Source organism: Borostomias antarcticus (genome assembly GCF_949987555.1).
Source record: "Borostomias antarcticus genome assembly, chromosome: 12".
Lineage (NCBI taxonomy): Eukaryota > Metazoa > Chordata > Actinopteri > Stomiiformes > Stomiidae > Borostomias > Borostomias antarcticus.
The window spans coordinates 26864225-26891724 of NC_140245.1; the positions used below are offsets into that span (position 1 = coordinate 26864225).

Genomic DNA, 27500 nt, shown 5'->3' on the forward strand with positions numbered 1-27500 from the left:
ATTCATTTGAATGATTTGGCCTCAGTGTCTGTCTGATAGACTTCCAGGCTAATCTCAGTTTGCTTTGGCTCTCATGGAACAACGCACCGCCACACAGTAGAACAACGCGCCGCCACACAGTAGAACAACGCGCCGCCACACAGTAGAACAACGCGCCGCCACACAGTAGAACAACGCGCCGCCACACAGTAGAACAACGTGCCGCCACACAGTAGAACAACGCGCCGCCACACAGTAGAACAACGCGCCGCCACACAGTAGAACAACGCGCCGCCACACAGTAGAACACCATCCATGTTTATCCAGGCAGACTTGTGAGAGCCTCCTATCAACCTAATCAGTGTGTTTCCTGGGTCACCAGGCTACCGTGTCGTTTTCACAGTCATAGTGGCAGCTGCTGCTGTGAATCCCAGACTGATGTTCTCTACACTGGCTCCCAGTAGCAGCTCCCAGTAGCAGCTCCCAGTAGCAGCTCCCAGTAGCAGCTCCCAGTAGCAGCTCAGTCCAGGTTAAACTTCTGGGACTAGCCTTCCCTGCTATGGAATACAGATATAATAAAGATATCAGGGAAGCCAGCTCACTCAATAGTTTTAAAAGAAAGCTAAAAATGTCTCTTCACTTTAGCTCTAAACTAGCTCCTTTTGCACTTGCGGGCTACTGCTCTTTATGTCTATTTTTATGTGAAGCACTCCGTGCATATACATTCTCTGTTGTAAAACACTTTGAACTGCATTTATTTGTATGAAAGATGCTATACAAATAAAGTCAATTATTATTATTACAAGGCAATAAAAGGAACAGCTCCCTCCTACCTTCAGGCCATGGTCAAACCATACACCCCCCCTCGACCACTATGCTCCGCTGCCTTCGGGGCAACTGGTTGCCCCGTCACTCCGAGGCCCCTGCGGTCGATCGACACGGTCAGGGCTCTTCTCTGTCCTGGCCCCGCAGTGGTGGAATGAACCGCCCACACATCAAGACAGCAGAGTCACTGCCCATCTTTTGCTGCCGGCTCAAAACTCATCATTTCAAGCAGTATTACAACGATCCTCCTTCTTAAGTACCTATTGTATTTTTAGTTTGCTACAGTATTCCTGCACTTTGCCTTCAGCACTAGATTATGCTCTTACTCACTCACTTGTTTTAGAAAGGAGATGCACTTGTAAGCTCTGGCGAGTAGTACTACACTTTCCTACGTTATGCAATTACTGTAAGTCGCTTTGGATAAAAGTGTCTGCTAAATGACTGTAATGTGATGTAAACATGTTATGCTGCTGTTCCCACACTGATTCAGCAGATCGGAGATGGTGATATGCCAATACTCCTGCCAATACTCCTGCCAGTACTCCTGCCAATACTCCTGCCAATACTCCTGCCAATACTCCTGCCAATACTCCTGCCAGTACTCCTGCCAATACTCCTGCCAGTACTCCTGCCAATACTCCTGCCAGTACTACTGCCAATACTCCTGCCAGTACTCCTGCCAATACTCCTGCCAGTACTCCTGCCAATACTCCTGCCAATACTCCTGCCAATACTCCTGCCAGTACTCCTGCCAATACTCCTGCCAATACTCCTGCCAGTACTCCTGCCAATACTCCTGCCAGTACTCCTGCCAATACTCCTGCCAGTACTCCTGCCAATACTCCTGCCAATACTCCTGCCAATACTCCTGCCAATACTCCTGCCAAAACTCCTGCCAGTACTCCTGCCAGTACTCCTGCCAATACTCCTGCCAAAACTCCTGCCAATACTCCTGCCAGTACTCCTGCCAATACTCCTGCCAATACTCCTGCCAGTACTCCTGCCAGTACTCCTGCCAATACTCCTGCCAGTACTCCTGCCAATACTCCTGCCAATACTCCTGCCAGTACTCCTGCCAATACTCCTGCCAAGTACTCCTGCCAATACTCCTGCCAGTACTCCTGCCAGTACTCCTGCCAATACTCCTGCCAGTACTCCTGCCAGTACTCCTGCCAGTACTCCCTGGTTGATAATGATGATAGTTAACCATCCTACAGTGAACCAGATCATCTTTACTTCAACGCCTTCAAGATCTTGCGAGGCGAAGAACCTAAAGCTCATTTTTCTCCTGCCTGTGTACTAAAAATGAACTCTCCTAGGTTCATGATCCAGCATCAGCTTACCCTCCCCAAAACATCAGCCATTAGATTAGAGAGAGAGAGAGAGAGAGAGAGAGAGAGAGAGATAGAGAGAGAGAGAGAGAGAGAGAGACGCACATACACACACACCAACAACCAAACAACACACACACCAAAGAACAAAGTCTGTTCGCCGTGTAAATCATCCATCCTGACCTCCTCGGACTAATCGAATATGTGATCCAGCCCGGGTGAGTCACAGCTGGGTAGAGGAGCGCATGACGTCACCGGTCTAGTCAGATGTGAGATCCACCTCCAGGAAGGAGGCAAATCTCACGCATATTCTCTAATGTCTGCATATATTAAACTTGCATATTCTCTAATGTCTGCCAGCTGCGTATGAGGCGGAGTGCGTGAGCGCCGGAGAGTTCTGCGTTTCAGAACGCTCGCATGAGGTGTCTGGAGCGGAAAGGCTGACATTTCCAGAGACGGCCTCCCGCTGTGGTGATTATAGGGATCAATAACCCACCGGCTCTGCACAGTGTCACCTCGCCTCCCTGGGAAACCGCTTCACTTCACAAGAGCTGAATTAAGGGGATATTACTGTCAAATCACTACTGATATGAGCCCTGCTTCAGCACCAGTGAGGCGTTAATTCGATGCTGAGGGAATGCTGCTGTCTTGTTTTTTTGAGTGTGTATTTTTTAGTGTTCATGTCTAGACTGGGAAAACTCTTTTGTCATTATCAAGGGTGTTTATTTCAATTATATGGTACCCGTTCCAATAGAAGGAAAAAGAAAAGACAATTCAAGTCTTGTTGTTGTTTTGTGCATTTTTGCACCTGAGAAAGAGACTGTGTGTGTGTGTGTGTGTGTGTGTGTGCGTGCTTGCTTGCTTGCTTGCGTGTGTGCGTGTGTAATACAGCTTCGCCTCATTCCCAGTGGGGTCACCTTAGGTCATGGCATTGTCAACTAGAATCAGCATTATTATGTACCCAAATGAGCTGACCCACACAAACACGCAGGACTCTGTAGAGTGTACGGAAGCCTAAAAGAGACAAAACACAGTTTGTCAAGACCTTTGTGAAGAGCTTGTCCACTCAGCCTGAGCCTGCTAGCATCTGTCTGGAGCTTACATCTCTCTTCTCTACAAACATCCTGGTTCTTGGGCTTCGGAAATACCCAAGTATGAAGGTATAATAAGTAAAAAAAATGCCAGGGCTCTTCTAAAATGCCTTTGATTTGGTTGTTGTGACCTATCCAAAGCTGTCACCCTTGTTTATTATAATCTGCTTAAAATGCCTTTTTTTTTGTAAGATAATCCCCATTAGGGCTTTTCATATTTAATAGGTGTGACATCCTACTTTTGTGGCTGGGTACAGAAATCTTTGATAAAAAAAAAATTGAAAGGGCATTTCCAATTTCCCAGATACAGTATTCTGATCATATTGAAGGTCACATGAATTAAGCTAGACATGACATTCCCTTGTGCTTCACCCTTAAAGCTCACACTCTACTAAGGTAACCCTAACCCTAACCCATTCCCTTGTGCTTCACCCTTAAAGCTCACACTCTACTAAGGTAACCCTAACCCTAACCCATTCCCTTGTGCTTCACCCTTAAAGCTCACACTCTCTACTTCTTTCCAGTGCTGATAAATGTGTCCACTTGCCAAATAGTGTCCGATTGTTTAACATTTTTTGATCTACTTTTGTGTTGCTAGCTAACTTGTCTGAGGTCAGTGAGCATATGATATCATTAAATTAAAAGTCAGCGCTAAAAACCACAAACGAAGCCAGAAATCTTGGTGTAGTCATGGACTCAGACCTGAATTTCAACAGTTACATTAAGACAATTACAAAGTCAGCCCACTATCACCTGAAGAATATATCAAGGATTAAAGGATTTATGTCCCAGAAGGATCTGGAAAAACTTGTCCATGCGTTTATCTTCAGTAGACTTGACTACTGTAACAGTGTGTTTACAGGTCTCTCTAAAAATCAATCGACAGCTGCAGCTGATTCAGAACGCTGCTGCTCGAGTCCTCACTAAGACCAAGAAAGTGGATCACATCACTCCAGTTCTGAGGTCCTTACACTGGCTTCCTGTCTGTCAAAGAATTTACTTGAAAATACAGCTGTTGGTTTATAAAGCACTAAATGGTTTAGGGCCAAAACATATTTCTGATCTGCTGCTACGTTATGAACCATCCAGACCTCTCAGGTCGTCTGGCACAGGCCTGCTTTCTGTCCCCAGAGTTAAAACAAAACATGGAGAAGCAGCATTCAGTTTTTATGCTCCACATATCTGGAACAAACCTCCAGAAAACTGCAGGTCTGCTGCAACTCTTAGTTCTTTTAAATCAAGACCGAAGACTTTTCTTTTTGCCGCTGCTTTTTATTAAATCAAATAATTATTTATTCATACACTGCACTGTAACTTTTATTCCTTTTATTTTTCCTGCATTTTGTTTTAAATGTTCTGCAAAGTACAAGAGAATGCTAGTGGAACGACTTGAGGGAGGAAGAGAAAGAAGGAAATGTTGGAAATGGAGAAGTTGGGTTTTTGGTGCAAGGTGTGCCCAGTGACACAACAGTAGGCCCCTGACAGCTGATGTGGTCCCTTGCTCAGAAAGCATGTTTGAGGCACTGGTGAAAAGCCAGCGAGCGACTATACAGAAGGACATTGCACGTAAGTGAGTGGAAAGAGAGAAGGTTTCAGTATGTGATAAAGAAATGAGTGTCCTTTTTTGCATTTCGTTTTATATGACCTTTTATGTGTTGCACTTTGTCTTGATGCTTTTAATGTCTCATGTAAAGCACTTTGAATTGCCTTGTTGCTGAAATGTGCTATACAAATAAACGTACCTTGCCTTGCCTTGTCTATCAACATTTCCAATTAATTTGAATAAAAAATATGTCTATAGAATTGAAAAATCGGATCCACGAACGTTAGCTGGCGTCATCCACAAACGTAAGTCAGCTAGCTACTGTAGCACTCGCTCCCAACGTTAGCTACCAGCTCCCAAGTAGCTAACGTTCGTGGACCAGATTTGTCAGTGGACCAGATTTGTCAATTCTATAGATGTATTTTTCATAAAAATTAATGAGAAACGTTGATAGTATATGCTTAGGTCGCGTTCACACCTAAAGGTCCGTTTTGATTTGAATGAATGCGAGGATTATACATTGTTTAAATTTTCCAACTGGTCCGGTTTGCGTTCATAAACATATGCGTGAAGGGATATTTTGAGCGCACAAAGATGTTTGCACACGCATGCAAATAATTATTCATCTTGAGCATAGGAAAGTCTAGGTTATATTGTACTCAATAAAAGTTTATTTTCATGTCTGTGCTAAAGTCCATAGGCACGCACAACAGCTGTGATCATCAGCCACTTTTTTCATTGGTCTGTGCAGATAATTGTCACTTTTGAGAAAAGGAAAGGCTAGGCTATATTGTGCTCAACAAAAGTTTATTGTGACTGCTCAAGTCCATATATGCACAATGGCTGTGATCACTTCCTCTGTGTGCGCTCAAAGCTGGCCTCTGCGCTCGCTCAACCATACCTCCATGAGCTCAACACAGAATCTTGTCACAAAAATAACACCAGAGCGTTAGAAACGTGGCAACATTTTAGGGAGGTATCTGACCAGGGCTGTCTTCAACCAAAGAAAATCTTAGTTGACTAACAGGCATCTTTTTTTTCCCCACCAAACGATTTTGGGGACTTTTTTCAGGCACTTTTTTTTACCCAGGCCTATACATTTTGAAATTAGGCTAATTATTCACTAGTAACTAACTAATAATTTGTATTCTGCATATATTATTGTATTTTATTAGGATCTATTAATTTAATATTTATGTAGGCCTGCTTCCCTGTAGGCCGCTCCCACTCCTGAAACCTCCCATTCATCCCATCCCTCCCATCTATCCCAGTGATTAAATTACATTAAATGCACTGGTATTAGATCATTTAACTTAATCATAATCATCTTTATTGTGGGTCCATAGTAATAATCCAAATGATAACATAGCCTAGGTAATGGCATGGCAAAGGCGCTCTGCACACCAAAATACAAAATGTAGCCAATGACAAAAGATTACAAAGACACTATGAAGCCTATTTTCAACTTGTAGGCTAGACATTGTGGGACTTAGTTCATAAAACAAATAATGACCTGTCCAGCAATCAAAGTCAGCCGTTCACCTGACCTCATCGCGTTTGTCACCTGCTATTTTCTTGGAATACAAACTAGTTGCCGTATTCCTGTGCTGCGCAAAGATGGGTGCACAGGAAGTGTAAAATGGTACACTTCCTGTGATTGTTTCGATTGGTTTTTCACACCAGAAATGGACTGCTCCAGAATTCACTTGACAGCGGACTGAGACCAGCTCATCCAGGCGGACCAGAGAGGCGTTGTTTGGTCCGCACCAGAGTTCGATTCCTGCGTTCACACCGCCCAAACCAATCGCAACAAGTTTGGTTCAACCAGACTAAACAAGGTTGGTGTGAACGCAACCTTAATAACCTCAGACAAGTTAGCTAGCTAGCTAAGTTAGCACACTTTAGCCCGGAGCTAGTCTGACTCAACAGATGTAGGTTTTGGGGATAAGCCTTGTCATTCGTTTATTACTGCCCAATCAGTGGCGCTGATTTATGTGGTCAGCCAATCAGTGGCGATGGAAGATTCTTCCGTGGGGACGGGGGATCGTACCTTTGTAAGACTGCGCCCTGTCGACGCCGTCCGCCCCGGCCTGGGTGTCAGCGCCGGGGGCCTCGCTCTGCCCCAGACCCACGGAGTGGTCCCTCACGGTCGGGTACCCCGGCACCCCCGAACACAGGGGCCTCTGCTCCTCCTCCTCCTCTATTCCCTCCTCCTCCTCCTCCTCTTCCTCCTCGTCCTGCCCTCCCCCCACCGCCGAGACCCGTTCCTGCGTCTCCTTCGCCGCGGCCGCTCTGGGACTGGTGTACAGCTGGCGCTCGTGTTCCACCTCGCCGTACGGCGCTTGCGGTCCGTCCTTCCTCTGGGGCCCTGAGGAGGAGGATGGGGGGGGGGGGGGGGGGTGTTAGAGGGGTCACATTGTGCTGGTGGAACTTTGGGTTTCTCTGTTCTGGACGGCTCTAGGGAGGGACAGGCGGGAACAATTAAAGCGGTGTAGCAACCTAAAGCGTCCTCCCCATTACAGCGACACTCACAGCCTTGTCATCTGTGTCTTCGGAGCACAGAAGAGACGAAAGAAACTGAAATTCGAAGCTCTGTGTCACGTTGTTCCCCCCTTGTCACAGTTCTGCGCTGTTAGTCGTCTGAGGGAACAAAGCTGCTGCCTAACTTCTCTCCTATCACAAGGACTCCACTTCTAACAGACCCAACCTATTAGATCTTTTTAATATTCACAAGTCTTGAATATCTATACTGTTCTGTGTCTGTACTTTGCAGTGTGTTCGTGTGCTGTGTGATTGGGTGATGGGACAGTATTCTCAGTGCCTGTTACCATGGTGACCAATAAGATTTTGCATGAATGGCTGCCAAACAGCAGCGGAGTCTTTTGTCTCCCAGAGAGAAATATTCTCCCGTGTGTGTGAGTGTTCATACAGTAGATTGGTTCAAATATTCCAGCTCAAACTCTGGAAACACCGTCTAGACAAAATGTAAATGAGGAGTATTCAGGATCACAGGATTGAACGTTTAACATTTAACACTTGCACACGGATTTAACGCGCAGATTCATACAGTATCCTCACGAAAACGAGGTGTTTTTTTCTTGTTAGACTAAAAGAAATGTGTGAAAGACAGAGGTTTATTCATGCTGAATCTGTGAAGGGCCTTCACCTTGAAATGCACGGTAATCTAATCAAACGCACCTGTGGTGGATCTTCGCTTGGACAGCTGTCTCTGGGACTTGCTGTCCTCCCCGTCTGGATCGCTCCCCGATCCCCGATCGCTGGTTTGTGGGAGCGTGGTCTGGCCAGGAAAGATTCTCATTACTCTTGTGTGTTGATAAGATATTGCCTGCGCTTCAGAGATGAAAGCAGAGCCGAACAAGCCGGCCTGGTCCGGGCAACGCTGTCTGTGGACGTCTTTCATCTCCGCTACTTTAAGGGAACCACATTTATTTATGTGCGACTGGAGCCATGTGAGATGCTCGCAAACAAAAACACACACGTGCCCCCCCCCCCCCAACACACACACACACACACACAGTAACATGTGAATTACACGCACACACACACACACACACACACACACACACACACACACACACACACACACACACACACACACACACACACACACACACACACACACACAAACACACACAGTAACATGTGCATTACCAATTAACAGCCACATACTGGCACGGGTCAAACAATCAACGGGTCTTCTGAACAGCACAAAATACAAAATGGACACATTGGTGCATTCCAACGACATGACATCTCCCCATTTTGACCTCCCTCCTGTTGACTGGGAGGAATTTCCAATGTGGCTTCTTCTCAGTTGGTCACATTCCTAGATGACCAGTGGGGTGTGGTTACCTTGGATTTGAAGTCGCGCAGGTTGAAGGTCAGCTCCAGGTTGGTGAGGAAGTAGTCGGCGAACTCAGGGTACATGTCCAGGACCTCCAGGATCTGCTCCCGCTGGATAGTATGGAGGTCACAGTAGCTGAGCGCGCGCACGTCCGCGTTGGACTTCCCCGGCTGGGCGTACTGGTGGATCATCTCCCCGAAGATGTCGTTCTTGCCTGGGGGAAGAGTGAGAGGCGGGGTGGGGGAGAGAGAGAGAGATAGAGAGACAGAGAGAGAGAGAGAGAGATAGCAAGAGACAGAGACAGATAGAGAGGCAGAGAGAGAGCAAGAGACAGAGGGAGAGAGAGATAGAGACAGAGATAGAGAGGCAGAGAGAGAGAGCAAGAGACAGGGAGAGACAGATAGAGAGACAGAGAGAGATAGAGAGGCAGAGAGAGCAAGAGACGGAGGGAGAGAGAGATAGAGAAGGACAGACTGTCAAAGTCATATTATTTATATACAGTAGCACCATTCATACAAATCAATGTAGCACATAGAGCTTTACATAAAAGGAGACTGATAAAAACATAAATCATACAAACACAGTGAAAAAAAAGAAGAATCATAAAAAATTAAAAGATAGTGTAAAATACAATAAAAACTATAAAACAGAATGCAAATTAAGAACACTAAGATATTAAAACAAGTAAAACTATGTGGTAAAAGCAATGCTAAAAAGGTGTGTTTTAAGAGAAAATGACCAGTCTCAGACATTCTCAGGTCCTCTGGCAGGGTGTTAAGTAATTCTCTCAATATACTAATATCTCAACAGGTACTGTAGCAACTGTACAATGTTGTGATTTCAATCAACTGATTATTAGACAAGAGTAATAATAATAATAATAATGCATTTTATTTATATAGCACACTCTAAATGTAGGACAAATCTCAAGGTGCTTCACAGAGTGCAGTAAAAACAACATACAACACAAAGGGCAATAACTGGCTAAAATAATTTAACATTATTCAAACTAAAAATTAGGATTAATGACAAATATTACATATGGAAATAAATAAAACTCATATTTAATGACTAGAGCAAACTATAGTATCCTATCTAGGATCTAGGATTTAAAATGGAACAGGTGCGTTTTCAGACTAGATTTAAATACAGTGATGGATTCTGAGGCCGGGATGTTTCCTGGGAGCTGGTTCCACAGGCGTGGCCCCAGGGTGGAGGATGTTTCCTGGGAGCTGGTTCCACAGGCGTGGCCCCAGGGTGGAGGATGTTTCCTGGGAGCTGGTTCCACAGGCGTGGCCCCAGGGTGGAGGATGTTTCCTGGGAGCTGGTTCCACAGGCGTGGCCCCAGGGTGGAGAAGGCTCTGAGGCCTGGGTGATTCCTGGGAGCTGGTTCCACAGGCATGGCCCCAGGGTGGAGGATGTTTCCTGGGAGCTGGTTCCACAGGCGTGGCCCCAGGGTGGAGAAGGCACGGTCACCATTGTAGCCAGCTTGGTGCAGGGGACAGCTAGCATGTTCAGTTCGCTGTCTGACCGGAGGGACCTAGATGGGGGCTTGGGGGAAATGAGTTCTTGGAGGTAGGTGGGACCAGTGTGGTTGATAGCTTTGAATACCAGGAGGAGGAGCTTGAAGGTGATGCGTTGGTTGATGGGAAGCCAGTGGAGGGAGTGAAGGATGGGGGTGATGTGTTCTGATTTTCAGGTTTTGGTGAGAACCCGGGCAGCACTGTTTTGGACATATTGCAATCTCTGGATGGTTTTGGTGGGGAGTCCTGCAAGCAGGGAGTTGCAATAGTCAATACGGGAGGTGACGAAAGCATGGACCAGTTTTTCAGCATCACGCAGGGAGAGTATGGGTCTTAACTTTGAAATGTTTCTCAGGTGGTAGAATGAAGTTTGGCAGACAGCTTTGACATGTGAGTCAAATGACACCGTTTGGTTGAGTTTGACACCCAGGCTGGTAACCAGTGAGGAGAGGGGATGGTGTGACCGTTGATGGTGATATGGGAGATGCCAGCCTGTTGGGTTTGATGGGGAGTTCCGATCAGGATGGCTTCTGTCTTGCTTCCATTGAGTTGGAGAGAATTGTTGTTCATCCAATGGTGGATGTCAGCAAGACAGTTAGTAGCCTGGGTGATATAGATCATAGATGTTTGTCAGGGGAGGTTTGGAGGTAGATTTGAGTGTCTCAGCATAGGAGTGGAAGTTGATGTTATGGCTTCTGAGTATCTTTCCAAGGGGGGGCATGTAAACCAGGAAGAGCAGAGGCCCCAAGACTGCCCCCTGTGGAACACCAGAGGTAACACTCCTGACGCTGGAGGTGAGTCCGCCCAGAGCAACATACTCTTGTCTTCCCGAGAGGTAGGGCTGGAAGAAGTCAAGGTAGGTGACTCCTACCTCCTGAAGACGCTGACATGGGGTACCATGATCCACTGTGTCAAACGCAGCACTCAAGTCCAACAGGATCAGTAGGCTAGGGGAGCCGGAGTCTGCCGCCATCAGGATGTCATTTGTGACTCTCACCAGTGCTGTCTCGGTGCTGTGTGATGTTCTGAACCCAGACTGGAAGGTCTCATAAAGTCGGTGGGATTGAAGATGGTTGTGAAGCTGATGGGCGACCTTAGCAAGGAAGGGCAGGTTTGATATGGGTCGGTAGTTGGAGAGGACCTCAGGGTCAAGGTTGTGTTTTTTAGGTACCGGTCTGACGGCTGCCAGCTTAAGGGATGGGGGTACTTCACTAGTGGTCAGGGACCTGTTTATTATGTGGGTCGTGGTGGGAGCAATGGCTGGGAGGCAGGATTTTAGAAGGGATGTGGGGATGGGATCCAGGAAGCTGCTGGAGGAGTTCATTTTCAGAACAGCGTTGGATAGCTGGACCTCAGTGACTTCAGTAAAGCAGTTCAGGGTTTGGCCGTTATAGGAAGTGGGGAGTGGCCAGGTGGGTGGGGGGAGTGGCCAGGTGGGTGGGGGGAGTGGCCAGGTGGGTGGGGGGAATGTTGTCCCTGATTTTTTCAGTCTTTGATTTAAAGAAGTCCATGAAACGGTTGCAGTCATCAACGGAGCGATCAGCAGCAGTGGAGGCCCTGGGCTTGAGCATCCGGTTGATCGTGGAGAGCAGGTGCTGCTGATCCTGGGGTTGGAATGGTCAGTGTCCATGAGAGTTGTGTCATATGCCTTCCTGGCAGCTCTCAGTTCTCTCAGGGATAGTTGATGGACAGTTAGTCCAGTCCGCCAAAATCGGCGCTCAATTTTTGGCGCTCAATTTTCCGCCACTCAGCTTTTTGGGCTCTTAGTTGGTCGGTATACCAGGGGGATGAGCGACGAAAGGACCCTGTCCGTGTTTTGGGAGGAGCACACCTGTCTAAGACATCCTGCAGAGTGCTGTTGTAGTGGTGTAGTGGTACAGCACCCATGCCATGAGTGAGAGAAAGAGAGAAACTGTTAGAGAGAAAGCAATATGAGAGAGAGAGAGAGAGAGAGGGAGGGGGATAGAGAGAGAGAGAGAGGGAGAGAGAGAGAGAGAGAGAGAGAGGGGGAGGGAGAGAGAGTGAGAGAGAGAGCGGGAGGGAGAGAGAGGGAGAGAGGGAGAGAGAGGGAGGGAGAGAGAGAGAGAGAGAGCGAAAGAGAGAGAAAGGGAGGGAGAGAGAGAGAGATACGAGAAGAGAGAGAAACATACAATAACCTACAGGGCAGAAAGACAGAGAAGGGCACATGTGTACATTATTTGACTGTGTGCTTTGACCCAGGAGCAGACGAGCCCTGGGGCCCCCAGGGGGAGAGAGAGAGGGGGAGACAGAGAGATAGAGGTAGAGAGAGAGAGAGAGAGAGAGAGAAGGGAGATTAACTAATCATCCAGAGACTGTAACGGCGCTACACCATGACTGCAAACATCCCAGTCACGCCATCACCTTGAGCTGGTAATTAGATAGCACATAATAAACCATCCAACAAAGTTTACTGACTCTCTTTATCGCCCCCCCCCCCTCTCTCTCTCTCTCTCTCTCTCTCTCACTCTCTCATCTCTTCTCAATAATATCTCTTTATAGACCTCTCCCCTCTCTTCCTTCCATCCTACTCTCCTGATGGCTCTGTCCTCCACTCTCTCTCTCTCTCTCTCTCTCCCTCTCTCTCCCTCTCTCCCCCCCTGTATCTCTCTCCTCCCTCTGTCCTCTCCCAGCTATTAAAAGCTCCTCTGAAGCTGCAGGGTTATGCGATGGCAGCTATCACGCTGTGTTCTCCCAGGGAGCCGTGAGAACGCGCTCTGCTCGGCCGAGATGTCAGCGAACCCGCCCGGCCACAGCGCCACAGACAGGCAGCGAGTCCGAGAGGCGGCGCCGTCTACCTGATGTACGGCCTGAGGTCTGACAAACACAACCGCTACGAAAATAACGAGGTAGATACGAACGGTCGTCATCTCACGTTAATGGCTACAGAAATGTACAGGGGGGGAGGAGCCGATACAGTTAAGGTGCTTGGAAAGATTATGCGGAGGTTTTGTACTGTATCTGCTGAGGTCTGATGACTCACCGTAGGTTCATCTAAGGTACTAGGATCTGAACCATTCCCAAGGGCTGAAGGGGCGAGGTTTTCCCACCGTGATGGACACACTTTTCTTGCAGTTATCAATTTACAAGAGGGTGTACAGGGTGTACACAACACATGGGCTGAACAATTTCACAGAATAACGAATCATTGCATCAGTGTGTGTCCAGTGTAAAGGTGGAACATCGACCCAGAAAACAAAACAAATATGCGTAGAATACACCGATTTCTGTAGGTAACCCTCCCCCTCCCCGAAAACACGTATCGTTCTGCCTACCCAAAATGGCCACCACGACATCCTCCTTGAGGACCTCGATGGATCCGCGGGACAGGAAGTAGAGGGCGGTGAGCACGTCTCCGGAGTGGACCAGGGTGTCTCCGGGCGGGGCGTGGGTGGTCTTGAACCTCATGGCCAAGGCCCTCAGGCAGCCTTTAGTAGCCCCGTGGAAAGCCTTGCAGCCCTGCAGTAGACTCTGGTTGAGATGGAGGCAGATGTCGGCCTGCAGGCACTCTGGGAAGCCCTTCAGCACCTGGCAGGGGTTCAAACAGAAGCCGGGGCAGATGGGAAAGCTGTCAGACGCACAAACTAGCTAACTAGTATTAGCGCTCGCCAAGCTATCAGTGGAATGTCCACGGGTTTGTTTTGGGCGTTTGTCGGGCCGGATCGATTGGAATTCCAGAGAGGTGAGATACAGTTGCCATCTGTAGTTTGTTCTTCCCTCAAAACCATCGCCTGCAGCTAAAATCGACTGCATTATTGTGTACAGTACGTGCTATTTACTTATTTGGTATCACTGGAGGCTTCAAAGATGGAGGATGAACAGACATTAGTTTGAACAACACAATACAGGACTCAACAAACTACTGTACTGTATGTAAACATGTAAACATGACTGTAAACTACTATAGGTAAATGTGTAAACATGGCACCAGATTAGTGTGTGAGAAGAGGATTTAAGTGTCGGCAAGTATTGGAACAGCAACGTGTTTTCTTACATCCTGATCTATAAAGGAATAAGGACAGATGGCTTAGAGAGACCAGCCCAGTCAGACTGTTATAATGGCTCAGAAATGAACAAGCTCTCTATCTCACACTCACCGTGTAGCTTCAGGCAATGAAAAAAAATACTCACCTCAAACTGAGCAAACCTGGCATGTCTTTAAAAAGGTAGCAGAGTGGGACGGGTTTCAGCAATCACTACTGAAAGCTTGAAAAGTCTTTTCTCTGGGGAAATGATATCTGGTGTTTTACTTTTGATCAAATTCTAATGACTACAAAACCAATCGAGTTACTCTCGTCCTGTCAACATGATAGAGATATTCAACTAAAAAAAAGTAGCCGGTTTTTCTTGGATGATTAGTGGCAGATGCTATCAACAAAGTGAACAGAGGACCACATTTGTAACTAGGACAATGTTACAGTGAGCAGAGGACAAGGGAAACGCTTGAAAAGCTTCAGAGACAGAGGAGAAGACTGGAACAGAGAAATACAACGGACAGTGACACTTGACTAAACTGGTTTTGTGGAACCGAGTGACTATTCTTTGAAAGGAGAAAAAAGGGAGATGTGAGAGGATTTGGAAAGGAAAGATTGAACAACATTTGGCAAGTGCAGGTGTCGTTACAGAACATGTGGCCAAGCCTGCCTCAGAGGAGGGAGCCTGGTAGCGGTGCTCAGAGAACAGCCCACCAGCTGCTGACACCACTCTCAGTCTCTTTGTGGAAACCACAGGGGTCGTGTTTGAATACATAGATTTGCATGCAAAAGCCACCTTGTGCGCGGCCACATGCGAGTAAGTGCGTGGCAAAAAAAAACAGAAAGTCCTTCTTAAAGCACTCAGGGTCTCTACTGGCTGTCATGCAATGAAAGGTCAGTCAATAAGACATGCTTTAAAGGGCTATTTACCAGACCTACAGTACTGTAGTCATGTTAGTTCAAAAATAGCTCACTAAAAATTGACATGCAATTTCTTGACTACAATGACGCAGTCATACAGTACTTTGAGATACCCCAGCATGAAAGTGTCCTTTGATTTATAACTACAAACGTGGAAAGGGTCACATGACTAGAGGAAGCTCTACCAGAGGGCAAAAATAAACATTTCATCTTTTTAACACATGTACCTCCTGCTCTTACCAGAGTGGCATGGAGTTCCAATTGACAGTGGCAGACATGGAAAAGAAGTTTTTTTAATAAGTACAACGAGAAAAAAAACATTCTAAGAAAAGCCAGTTAGACTGTACTGAATACTGTATGTATGCAGTACATTACCTATGGCCTTAATCCTACAGTTAACAACTACAATCAAATATTGAATAATAATAATAATAATAATAATAACAATAATAATAATAATAATAATGATAATATATATTACTTATAAAGCACTTTTCATTGTGAAATAATCTCAAAGTGCTGAGTATAATCACATTATAATCATAGTACAGTATTTGCATTATGCTGCTACTGTATATGGTAAGAGCTCTTTGGAGGCATTGGACAGTTTCACAAATGAAAGGGCGAATGGGAGAAACACAATCATAAAGTAAAAACTGGAATGATTCACGTTAACTAAACAATATTAATATACTGTATATCTACTGTACATCTACCATTCTGACTGCTCTTTTTGAAATTAAATGCTACACAAGGCTACAACTTTTTTAGGTCAACTTAAACCTAATCCCTTTGACTCTGTTGAAGTCTACCTCTCCTCACACACGCACACACACACGCACACACACACGCACACGCGCGCGCTCGTACCATGTTCATGTCGATGCCGTTGGTGTGGGTCCAGGCGTGCTGGAAGTACTCCTCCAGGCGCTGCCTCAGAGGATTGGGGATCTGGTGGAAGCGGATGAACTCCTTCACGCGCAGCATCTGGAGGTGGTACCTGGCCGTCCCCGAGTACAGACGCTGGATGATGGCCGACACGTTCCCGAAAATACTGGCGTACATGAGGGCTGGGAGACGAGATGAGAGAAGATGCACTTGAATAATCCCCGGGAGAGGGGGGGGGGGCATTGGGGCATTTCATAGCGAGAATGTACAGAATAGATGATATACATAGAAATAGATGATATGCATTGGTATAGAATATACAATCTCTATAAATACATACAGTATATTAATATATAGATGCAAGTTCTGTATAATGCATTGTACCTATATTGCTGTTGTGTGAGTTGGCCAGCCTGTCTAAAACGGTTCTCGATGACGTATAAGATTTTCAAAGAAGCACGTTAAAACTTCCCTAAAATAATTTTTTGTAAGTGTCACCTATGCCCTTATATTAGTTATATTCAACATTAAATCCAATCATTCATTTTTATTGTGATTCATACAGTATGAATGTACCCTCATAAAATGTATAACACTGATTGATTTTTCGAGAAATGTAACTGTATGTCAGTTTTTCAGTTCTAAATATATATATCCATGTGTAGACTGGCAGAAATTTAACCACTCAGAAAAAAAATACATTATTTTATTTTGAATACCACATTTTTGATGTGTCATGGGTACAACTCAACATTTGTTTTTAACAGAAACGTTCTGCCTTATACTTATACTGAAAAAAATGTTAACATTGATAAAAATATCTTTCACTTCATCCTTTGAGATTTATTCTTGTCTCTCCAAGTCAACAAGATTGTTTTATTTTAATATAAAAATACTGGCGTTGTACTGTTTGACAATATTTGGTTTTCCTGAATGACACATATCACTACTGCCCACAAATATTAATTACATGTGACTCCTTCAGCAATAACAATAATGACCCTATGAACTAGTGTTAGTTACAGAAATAGTCTTTTTCATGTAGCTATTTTTAAGTTAAAACTGTCAGAAAAAAAAACAGCAGCTTGGCAATATAGCTAATGTAGGTACATAAGTAATGTAACCACTGTTTTTGGATGTTTTCTGATGTTGGTAGCTATGCAGATTTGTTTGTGGACAGTTCTAAATGGACATGTTGGCATTCAAGTAAAAACAGTACTTTCTTTTCTTCTGGCTAGCTAGTCTTTCCTCACTAGAAACAATGGTGGCTATCTAGCTACAGTAGGCCTATGAAGATAATGTGCCTTGAATAGCTTAAAATGCCATACAATGGTTTAAAATGACAACATTATAGTATTCATACAAGTAAATATGAATTGCATGATTAAATGTTGTAAACTAGTGAAACCATGGCATAACAAAGCTACTGTTCTGCATAAAGGGTGACACGTGCTGAAGGACTAAGCGTAATACCGAATGACAGATTTCTTACATAAACATAATTAACAGGCAGGCAGACCCTTTGCAGCTATAACAGCTTCAACTCTTCTGGGAAGGCTTTCCACAAGGTTTAGGAGTGTGTTTATGGGAATTTTTGACCATTCTTCCAGAAGCGCCTTTGTGAGGTCAGACACTGATGTTGGAGGAGAAGGCCTGGCTCGCAGTCTCCGCTCTAATTCATCCAAAAGGTGTTCTATCGGGTTGAGGTCAGGACTCAACAGTGCAGGCCAGTCAAGTTCTTCCACACCAAACTCGCTCATCCATGTCTTTATGGACCTTGCTTTTTGCACTTGCACTTAGAGCGTCTCTTGTCTCGTCTTACTAACATCCCACTCGTGGGCTGTACCTTGACGTGGTGAGTGGGCTTCCAACTAAACAGGTCTTATTTCTCTATACAAAATGGACTATTCTGAATCCACAACATGCTGTGTTATACAGTTTTCAGTTTCTATGTGTTTTCAGATGTTGTGTAATGTTGTTACTAATGATGTGATTGGATATTGTATTTGTAAATATTGGTTTACAATGCCAATGTATGGTTTTTTACAATACAAATTTTCAAAGCCCGTTTTCTCAAAATGAGTTATTTCTCATCTTTGGGACATCAATTTTCCTATTCACCTGGGAATGGGATGTCACTTAAGTTGTTACACAATATGTGTGTAAAGGCAGATGAGCGAATACTTTTGGCAATATAGTGTATATATATCTATATATTCTGTCCTAATACTCCTAGATCTGTCCTGATACTCCTAGACCTCCTAGCAGCAGGTAGAACCCGTAGAACCGTAGAACCCCACCAAGGCGTCCCTGGCTCTGCACGTTCCCTGCACGTTCTCTGCACGTTTCCTGTTTGCATCCTACCTGACGGGCCGCTCCTACCAGGTGACCTGGAGAGGGTCGATGTCAGACATCTCAGAGTGGCTGGCGAAAACATCACCTCAAGCTCAACCTGGACAAGACTGAGCTGCTGTTCCTCCCGGGGGAAGGGCTGCCCACACCGCGATCTGGCCATCATCGTTGTAGACACAGTGGTGACGCCGACACGGACTGCGAGGAACCTGGGTGTGACCTTGGACGACCACATCCGTCACACGCTCCTGCAGATTCCTGCTCTACAACATCAGGAGGATTTGCCCTTTCCTCACTGACGAGCCGGCGCAGGTGATCATCCAGGCCCTGGTCATCTCCCGCCTGGACTACTGCAACTCCCTCCTCGCTTGGGCCCCGGCATCAGGCTTCAAACCCCTGGAACCTGCCTAGAAAGCTACTGCTCGCCTGGTGTTCAACCACCCCAAGTTCTCCCATACAATTTCCCTTCTCCGTTCCCTACACTGTCTTCCTGTAGCGGCTCACATCCAGTTTTAAGCTCTGGTACTAGCCTAGATTGCTATTCTTGCACTTTGCCTTCAGCACTAGATTATGCTCTTAGTCACTTGTTTTAGAAAAGAGATGCACTTGTGAGTTCTGGCAAGTAGTAGAACATTGGCTTTTCCTATGTTAAATGCAATTATTGTAAGTCGCTTTGGATAAACAATGACTGTATGTGACAATGACTGTAATGTAATATATATATATATATATATATATATATATACACACACACACAGACTGGCCAACTCACACAGCTGCAATGCAAGTACAGTGCCACATACAGTACCCAGCCCTTCACGGGTAACCATAAGGCATGCATGCTGTACGAGGACGACATCTACAACATTCCACCACCACTTCTGACAGACTGACACCAGCTCTCCGAGCAGCTCCACCACTCACATCCGATGAGCATGACGCAGATGGAGAAGATCTTCTCGGAGTTTGTGTTGGGAGACACGTTGCCGAAGCCCACGCTGGTGAGGCTGCTGAAGGTGAAGTAAAGAGCCGTCACGTACTTGTCCTTGATGGACGGCCCGGAGCTGGGGTCGCTGTAGTTGTACCTCTTCCCGATGGACACGCCCAGGTTGTCCAGCCAGCCGATCTTGTGCTCCAGGTAGGGCTTCTCCACGTTGCCGATGGCGTACCAGATGCAGGCCAGCCAATGGGCGATGAGGGCGAAGATGCACATGAGCAGAATGAGGACGGCGGCGCCGTACTCCGAGTAGCGGTCCAGCTTCCTGGCCACGCGCACCAATCGCAGCAGCCTGGCCGTCTTCAGCAGGCCAATCAGAGTGGTCGTCTGGGGAGAGAAAACAAAGCTCTTTTTAAGATCAATCTTCAACGTTTCTACTGCGCAGGACTCTGCTACAGTATGAGGTTCAACCTCTAGCTCAGCTCACAAGCCAAAACAGGGTACAAGTGGTGCAGGGTTCAAATGAAGAACAGAATATCAAATTAATTTATTTGCCATGTGTAACAGATACAGGCACAGGTACATTGGAATTCTTGTAATCGCTTGTACTTATTGTTCTTGTACCTTATCAGTGCTAATCAGTTCCATATTCTGGTCCTAGGTACTCGGCTAGACAATTAAAGGTTCCCAAACTGGCAATTTACTAAACTATCCGACGTCAATCAGTATCATCCTAATCTACTTATCCCATCCGATCATGGATGACTATGTCTGTGTCCATGATGTAGGCAGTGCAATTAATTAATGTTACAGTTAAATAAAGTATACAGTTGTGCATAGTGTTCAATTGTTCGAGTGTTGTCAGATGTTGGTTCAAGCGTTCAAGTGTACAATAGTGCAATATTGTATAGACAAGGTGCACAAAGTGTTAAGTGATCAGTTGTTGGGGGGGGGGGTGCTGGTAGGCCATCTCTCCGGTGAGATGGTGTGAACATGTGGTAGCTGGGGTGGTTGGTGTCTTTTGTGATGGAGATGGCCTTCCTGTGGCAGCATTAATTGTAGAGATCCTCGATGGCTGGGAGCTCCACACTGATGGTCTTGGTCTTCACCACCCTCTGGATGGCGTGCCTGTCGTGGGCGGCGGTGTTGCCGTTCCAGGCTGTGATGCCTCCAGTCAGGACACTCTCAATGATGCTGCGGTAGAAGTTCAGTGTTTGTGTGCTCATGCCCCATCTCCGCAGGACCCTCAGAAAGTAGAGGTGTTGTGGCTTCTTTAGGATGGCCTCTGTGTTGTGTGTCCAGGTCAGGTCATCAGAAATCTGCATCCCTAGGAATTTTAATTAGCTCCCCAAATGGCTTTGGACATCAATTCCAGAACCTGTTAACCACCTCCAAGACACAGGAGCAGGATAGTCAATGTTTATGCCGATCAGGGAAACATTTCCTCAGATCGTAATGAAGGACTACGCGACAGTCATTCGGATTGTTGATTATGCGTGAACAAACCACATATTTTCACTTCGTCCCAAAGCTGTGAGGTTAATTACCAACTTCGCTTGTTCATCCTTCGTTAAGCATCCTTAAGCTCCCAATCAAGGCTATCATTCCATCTTTTCTAGTCTGGCCTGCTAATGAGGAGGAAGCAGCACAGACACAAGGGCCCTCAATATGTCTCTAAATATATCACCTCCACGCCTGCTCTTCTGCCAAACATGACAGGGATAACAAAACTACACTTCTGCCAGAACAGACCAGAATGCTAATATGAAGCAGAGAGAGCGAGAGCATACTGGCCACAGAACAAATATATTTAAATGTCAGTATCAGTCATTCGCCAGAGGTTGCGAAAACGGTGAGCGCTCGATGCACTTCCCAAAACGACTGTGGGAAGATGATTTCTCAAGGGCGGTATACAGAAACTGTGACTCGGGAGTGTTTGAAAGAAAGTCAATATATAGTTGGTAAACAAACACGAAGCCTAGCCCTAGATCGGCCCTCAGCGCCTTTGGTTCAGTTGAATTTAAACGGCCTCAATGTTTCTGTTTCCTATCTGGAGCCGAAGGACCTTGTGGGGAGGAAAGAGGGAAATAAAGAAGGAATAACACAGTCCTGATTTACTCGCTCCCTCTGCAAATATAATAAGTGAGATGTAGGGAACACTAATGGTTGGTTCCATGTCCAATCACGGCTTACAATCATACTACATCCTGTGGGAAATCACTGTTGCTTCCCAGCAGCAACTATAGGACATGGAGTCCCTGGATCGGTGCTTGTCTTATTTTCTGGCAGGGCACTCATTACCAGGTGAGACTAAATTGGACAGAGACTGTTCCCTGTATGTGAGATGGAGGGTGATTTATGAGACAAAGTGCAACCCCCCCCCCCCCCCCCCCCCCCCCTACAAAGTGCAGTCGTGGGAGAGAGTATTCCCTCCTGAGAAACATGGCAGCTGGGCACGGCAACGCTCTGCTGGGTCCATTTATAAAATGCCCTCCTTGCAAATGCTCCTTTCCCCCTAAATTACCCCACTGTAGCCTGACACTCAGACTAAATTGCCTTTTCGTTTCACTTCATTATTCAGTCTGAGCAGACAGCCATTTTCCCAGAATGGGCGTTGCCGAAGAGGGGGTCCTCAGTTCGTCCCCTAACCAATCACAGCATTTGAAATTGCATTCAAAGGACGCCGATTGGTCTGGTTGGAATCCCAACCAGAGATATCGTTTTGGATGATAGCCTTTCCAAACCCTGAATCGCATTTTGAAAATTCAAAAAATCAGATTCAGGGACTGGTGAGAGGCTACTGTACCCGCCCTTTCAATTCAGTTCAATTCAGCTCTGCTTCTTCTTCGTCCCAGACGGACATTTGTAACACCTGTTCATCAAAGATTCAGAATCAGAATCAGAAAGGGAATAAGGAGTCAATGAGCAGGGCTGAGGCATCGTAGCGCTACGTTCATCGTAAGCTACGACGTTCATCGTAGCGTGTTGTTCTCTACCTCCACTGAGACTCTACCATCATGCAGGGTTTGATACTCCTGCTCACGGTGGTTCTGCAGAGGTCTGAGGTCCTTACACTGGCTTCCTGTCTGTCAAAGAATTGACTTTAAAATACAGCTGTTGGTTTATAAAGCACTGAGTGGTTTAGGCCTAATATATATTTCTGATCTGCTGCTACGTTCTGAACCATCCAGACCTCTCAGGTCGTCTGGCACAGGCCTGCTTTCTGTCCCCAGAGTTAAAACTAAACATGGAGAAGCAGCGTTCAGTTTTTATGCTCCACATATCTGGAACAAACCTCCAGAAAACTGCAGGTCTGCTGCAACTCTTAGTTCATTTAAATCAAGACTGAAGACTTTTCTTTTTGCCGCTGGTTTTTATTAAATCAAATAATAATTAATTCATACACTGCACTGTAACTTTTATTCCTGTACTTTATTTTTCCTGCATTTTGTTTTAATGACCTTTTATGTGTTGCACTTTGTCTTGATGCTTTTAATGCCTCATGTAAAGCACTTGCCTTGTAACTTTGCTGAAATGTGCTATACAAATAAACTTGCCTTGCCTTGCAGAAGTGAGGAGGCATGCTACGCGAGAGGCATGCTTTTCTGACTGACTGACATATACTTGCTCATGCCTGGCGGGCTTCTGAGTTTAGGGTTTGGGCTGGAGCTCCTAGGACAGCCACCAGGCCTGAGGCTTTCTGGGCTCGCCCGGGCACAAATCACCAATGGCAGCCCATTAGTTGGTAGCAAGTGGTCTACCCCTACCACTGAGTCTACCGTAATACTATACGCCAACAGTATCACTTGTTTTAGAACTTTGCTTTATTGTAATGAAAACAATGTCACAGAAAATATTTCAACTGGTTCAAATTGACATCATCATGCAAGCTGATGCCGGGCTCACACTACAGGATTTTTGGGCCGATTTATCCCCGATTCACTTCTCCCCACAATCAGGGGAGAAATCTGGCCTGGAACGCTGGTCGGTACCGATGTTCGACCCAGATTATTCCTCGCAGACCCATCGGGGCGGACTCGATAATATCAAACATGTCTGATATTTACAGTAGATTATTATGTCACTACTAAAAGCGAGATCAGCGGTTCTTTGCTCCCTCAGGCACGAAAATATCCCGTAGAGTGTGATGAGCTGTTATTTTCAAATCTTGTAGTGTGCATGTTTGAGATTCGCCAGAAGAACATCTGCTAAGATTCTCCTTATGCGCGTGATGCAACCCGATGTCGAAATCGGTTAGGATATTCAATCTCCTGTAGTGTGAGCCTGGCATTAGGTATGAGACGTATTGTCACAGATTGTTCCTAGGCAACCTGAACCAATGGATTAAGTATAAAAATAGTCCTTGTGTGAGTTCTGAAGAGAGGCGCTCAAGATTAAGATCTAAATATAGTAACTATCTGCTTACTTTTAAGATCATTCCCTCTGCGAGAGACAGTTGTGTGATGACAGGCGAATCCCCGAAATAAAACTTCTGACACTTTGTTAACCTCGCTTGTTTGTGTTCTGTTCAATCTGCTGCTTGTTTCCGGAGCAGCGAGACACAGGAACACCTGTCCTCCCAGCACCATACTATGCGAGGACACACATTGTGATGAGGACACACATTGTGATGAGGACACACATTGTGATGAGGACACACATTGTGCCACAGCCCTACGGGGTTGTCTGTTCAGCTCCGCCTCCCTGTCAGTCAGACAAATCTAATGGTAAAAAATGCCTCAGCAAAGCTCAGCTCTGACAGGGGTGCATTCTCTCACACATGCGCACTGTTCATTTGCAGAGGGCCTATCCTTGTATAATGTGCCAGCAGAGATGCATTCTGACAGTCTCTCTCTCTCTCTCTCTCTCTCTCTCTCTCTCTCTATTACATACAGCATTACTGTGCATCAAAGCTCTTTCCATTTCCTCTCTCTTTCTATATCTCACTCACTCACTCACTCACTCACTCACTCACTCACTCACTCACTCACTCACTCACTCACTCACTTTCAGATTGTCTTTCTTTTCCACTCTCTCTAACTTTCTCTCTCCGTCTCTCTTTGCCTATGTGGCTTATGGGTACTGTAGTTTTATGTGGATGATTAGACTTTGTGTTAAAGTTATAGTATATCTTATCTTACCTTGTCCTCCTCTACTCTCATGAAGTTTGATCATTCGGAGAGCTTATATCTCCTCTGTGTTTTGTTAAAAGTACAGTAAGATACTGTAAGATACTGTACTGTATAGATACAGTGGCAAAGCCACTGGGAGGTCTTGGTCTTTCCAAACTGCCGTAAGCACAGAGATTAGGCCCCGAGGGTCACTCGTCATCTTGTGTGTGTGTGTGTGTGTGTGTTTCCTTAGTCCATAATTGTCTTGGCGAGTAGAAGACTGGGGCTCGCCGCTCCGCGGTGTCGCTTACCTCATCCGACCCCGAGCCGAAGATCAGCAGGTCGAAGGGGATGGCGGCCACCATGTCGATGAGGAACCAGCCCTTGAAGTAGTAGATGGCGATCTTGGCCGGTTGGCTGACCACTTCCTCGTTCAGGTTGACGTACGTGGTGCGGAAGTTGATGAGGATGTCCACGATGAACATGATGTCCACAATCAGGTCGACCACGTTGAGCGGCGAGCAGCTGTAGCCGCACTCGCGCCTCTTCTGCTCTTCCAGGTCGTTGAGGAGGAAGGCGGCGGAGTACGGCGTGAGGATGGCCGTGTAAATGACCAGCAGCAGGATCAGCCAATCCCACACCGCCTTGAACGGGCTGTAGTGCAGGATGGTCCACTTGTCGATGCGCTGCGTCTGGAGCTTGTACTCTGGGAGGACGTCGGCTCCCAGAGATAGCACCTGTGTGAGAGGAGGGAGGAGAGAGAGGGAGAGAGAGAGAGAGAGAGAGAGGGAGAGAGAGAAGGGAGAGAGAGAGAGGGAGAGAGAGAGAGGGAGAGAGAGGGAGAGAGAGAGAGAGAGGGAGAGAGAGAAGGGAGAGAGAGGGAGAGATAGAAGGGAGAGAGAGGGAGAGAGGGAGAGAGAGAGAGGGAGATAGAGAAGGGAGAGAGAGAGAGAGAGAGGGAGAGAGAAGGGAGAGAGAAGGGAGAGAGAGGGAGAGAGAGGGAGAGAGAAGAGAGAGAGGGAGAGAGAGAAGGGAGAGAGAGGGAGAGAGAGGGAGAGAGAGAAGGGAGAGAGAGGGAGAGAGAGAAAGAGGGAGAGAGAGGGAGAGAGAGAAGGGAGAGAGAGGGAGAGAGAGAGAGGGAGAGAGGGAGAGAGAGAAGGGAGAGAGAGGGAGAGAGAGAGAGGGAGAGAGAGGGAGAGAAGAGAAGGGAGAGAGAGGGAGAGAGAGGGAGAGAGAGAAGGGAGAGAGAGGGAGAGAGAGAGAGAGGGAGAGAGAGAAGGGAGAGAGAGGGAGAGAGAGAGGGAGAGAGAGGGAGAGAGAGAAGGGAGAGAGAGGGAGAGAGAGAGAGGGAGAGAGAGGGAGAGAAGAGAGAGAGGGAGAGAGAGAAGGGAGAGAGAGGGAGAGAGAGGGAGAGAGAGGGAGAGAGAGAAGGGAGAGAGAGGGAGAGAGAGGGAGAGAGAGAAGGGAGAGAGAGGGAGAGAGAGAGAGGGAGAGAGAGAAGGGAGAGAGAGAGAGAGAGAGAGAGGGAGAGAGAGGGAGAGAGAGAATGGAGAGAGAGGGAGAGAGAGGGAGAGAGAGAAGGGAGAGAGAGGGAGAGAGAGAGAGGGAGAGAGAGAGAGGGAGAGAGAGAGAGAGAGAGAGAGGGAGAGAGGCGGTGAGAGGTGTCACTGAGAAAAAGTTGAAGAAGTGTTGCTGGCCTGTTGCCTGTTGTCTGGTCCCTTCTACGGTAACTCTGGATGTCACATTGAAAGTAAATGTACAATAAACAAAACCAAGAAACCAGGGAAAATGTATTTTTAAAGTTTGAATTTAATGTTATGTAACTATAACTCATTAGACAATGTATACTGCATTCACTATGAAATCATTACGCTAATTTACATTAAAATGTCTTGAATCCTCCATGTGGAATGAATCCCTGGAGCATGGCTTAAAATAAAGGTTACGATTGTCAACGTGCTCATTATGAGTCATGATGACACCTCTGGGCCAACGACAGTATACTGTAGTACAGTCCTGGATACAATAATACTGTACATTTCTAATTAACCTGCTGACTAAACACCACTCACTGATTTCCCATAGGAAACACAAAGTCCAATCATCCACATAAAACTACAGCACACATACGCCACATAGGCACGTACAGCAAGTACAGGCTTAGTGAACAGTATCTGTGTTAATAAGCCTGTATTGTACAAGTTGCCTCATACAAATCGCACAAACTGAACTATCCCTGTAGCAATCCTCACAGAGGCAGATCTGTTTTGAAGAGCAGGCCTTCGCTTCAATATCCTGATATCCAGTTACCGCATGTCCCTGGGTAACGATTAACATCACTCTTAACGGCAAGAGTCATGGACCATTCAGCATAAGAGTCTCAATGACACTGAGGTAATTATCGTCACGGGCGGTGGATGTTTTCATACATGTGCCGCTCGCACTTCAGCTCCAGGGAGTTCCTGGCTGGCGTTCTCACAGCCGATCATGACAGTGGAGGGAGAGAGGGAGGAAGGGAGGGAGGGACAGGTATAGGGGGAGAGAGACCGGTAGAGGGGGAGAGAGACCGGTAGAGGGGGAGAGAGACCGGTAGAGGGGGAGAGAGACAGGTAGAGGGGGAGAGAGACAGGAAGAGGGGGAGAGAGACAGGAAGAGGGGAAGAGAGACCGGTAGAGGGGGAGAGAGACCGGTAGAGGGGGAGAGAGACAGGAAGAGGGGGAGAGAGACAGGTAGAGGGGGAGAGAGACAGGTAGAGGGGGAAAGAGACAGGAAGAGGGGGAGAGAGACAGGAAGAGGGGGAGAGAGACAGGAAGAGGGGAAGAGAGACCGGTAGAGGGGGAGAGAGACCGGTAGAGGGGGAGAGAGACAGGAAGAGGGGGAGAGAGACAGGAAGAGGGGAAGAGAGACCGGTAGAGGGGAAGAGAGACAGGAAGAGGGGGAGAGAGACCGGTAGAGGGGGAGAGAGACAGGTAGAGGGGGAGAGAGACAGGTAGAGGGGAAGAGAGACAGGAAGAGGGGGAGAGAGACAGGAAGAGGGGGAGAGAGACAGGAAGAGGGGAAGAGAGACAGGTAGAGGGGGAGAGAGACAGGTAGAGGGGGAGAGAGACAGGAAGAGGGGGAGAGAGACAGGTAGAGGGGGAGA

At 46.6% G+C, this 27500-nt stretch overlaps 1 protein-coding gene across 1 annotated transcript in view; it reads right to left on the reverse strand.

The window, feature by feature from the left end:
* The window catches only part of LOC311315861 (voltage-gated inwardly rectifying potassium channel KCNH7-like), a gene marked incomplete at both ends in the record, with an annotated part of 91564 nt that overhangs the window by 8042 nt on the left and 56022 nt on the right, over positions 1-27500 (reverse strand). The window contains 9 exons of the mRNA XM_084446559.1: positions 1467-1986; positions 6820-6886; positions 7022-7137; positions 7968-8067; positions 8643-8848; positions 13451-13703; positions 15941-16140; positions 19235-19634; positions 24670-25095. Coding sequence (XP_084302685.1) covers positions 1467-1986; positions 6820-6886; positions 7022-7137; positions 7968-8067; positions 8643-8848; positions 13451-13703; positions 15941-16140; positions 19235-19634; positions 24670-25095 — 2288 coding nt within the window. The remainder of the gene's footprint in view (positions 1-1466; positions 1987-6819; positions 6887-7021; positions 7138-7967; positions 8068-8642; positions 8849-13450; positions 13704-15940; positions 16141-19234; positions 19635-24669; positions 25096-27500) is intronic.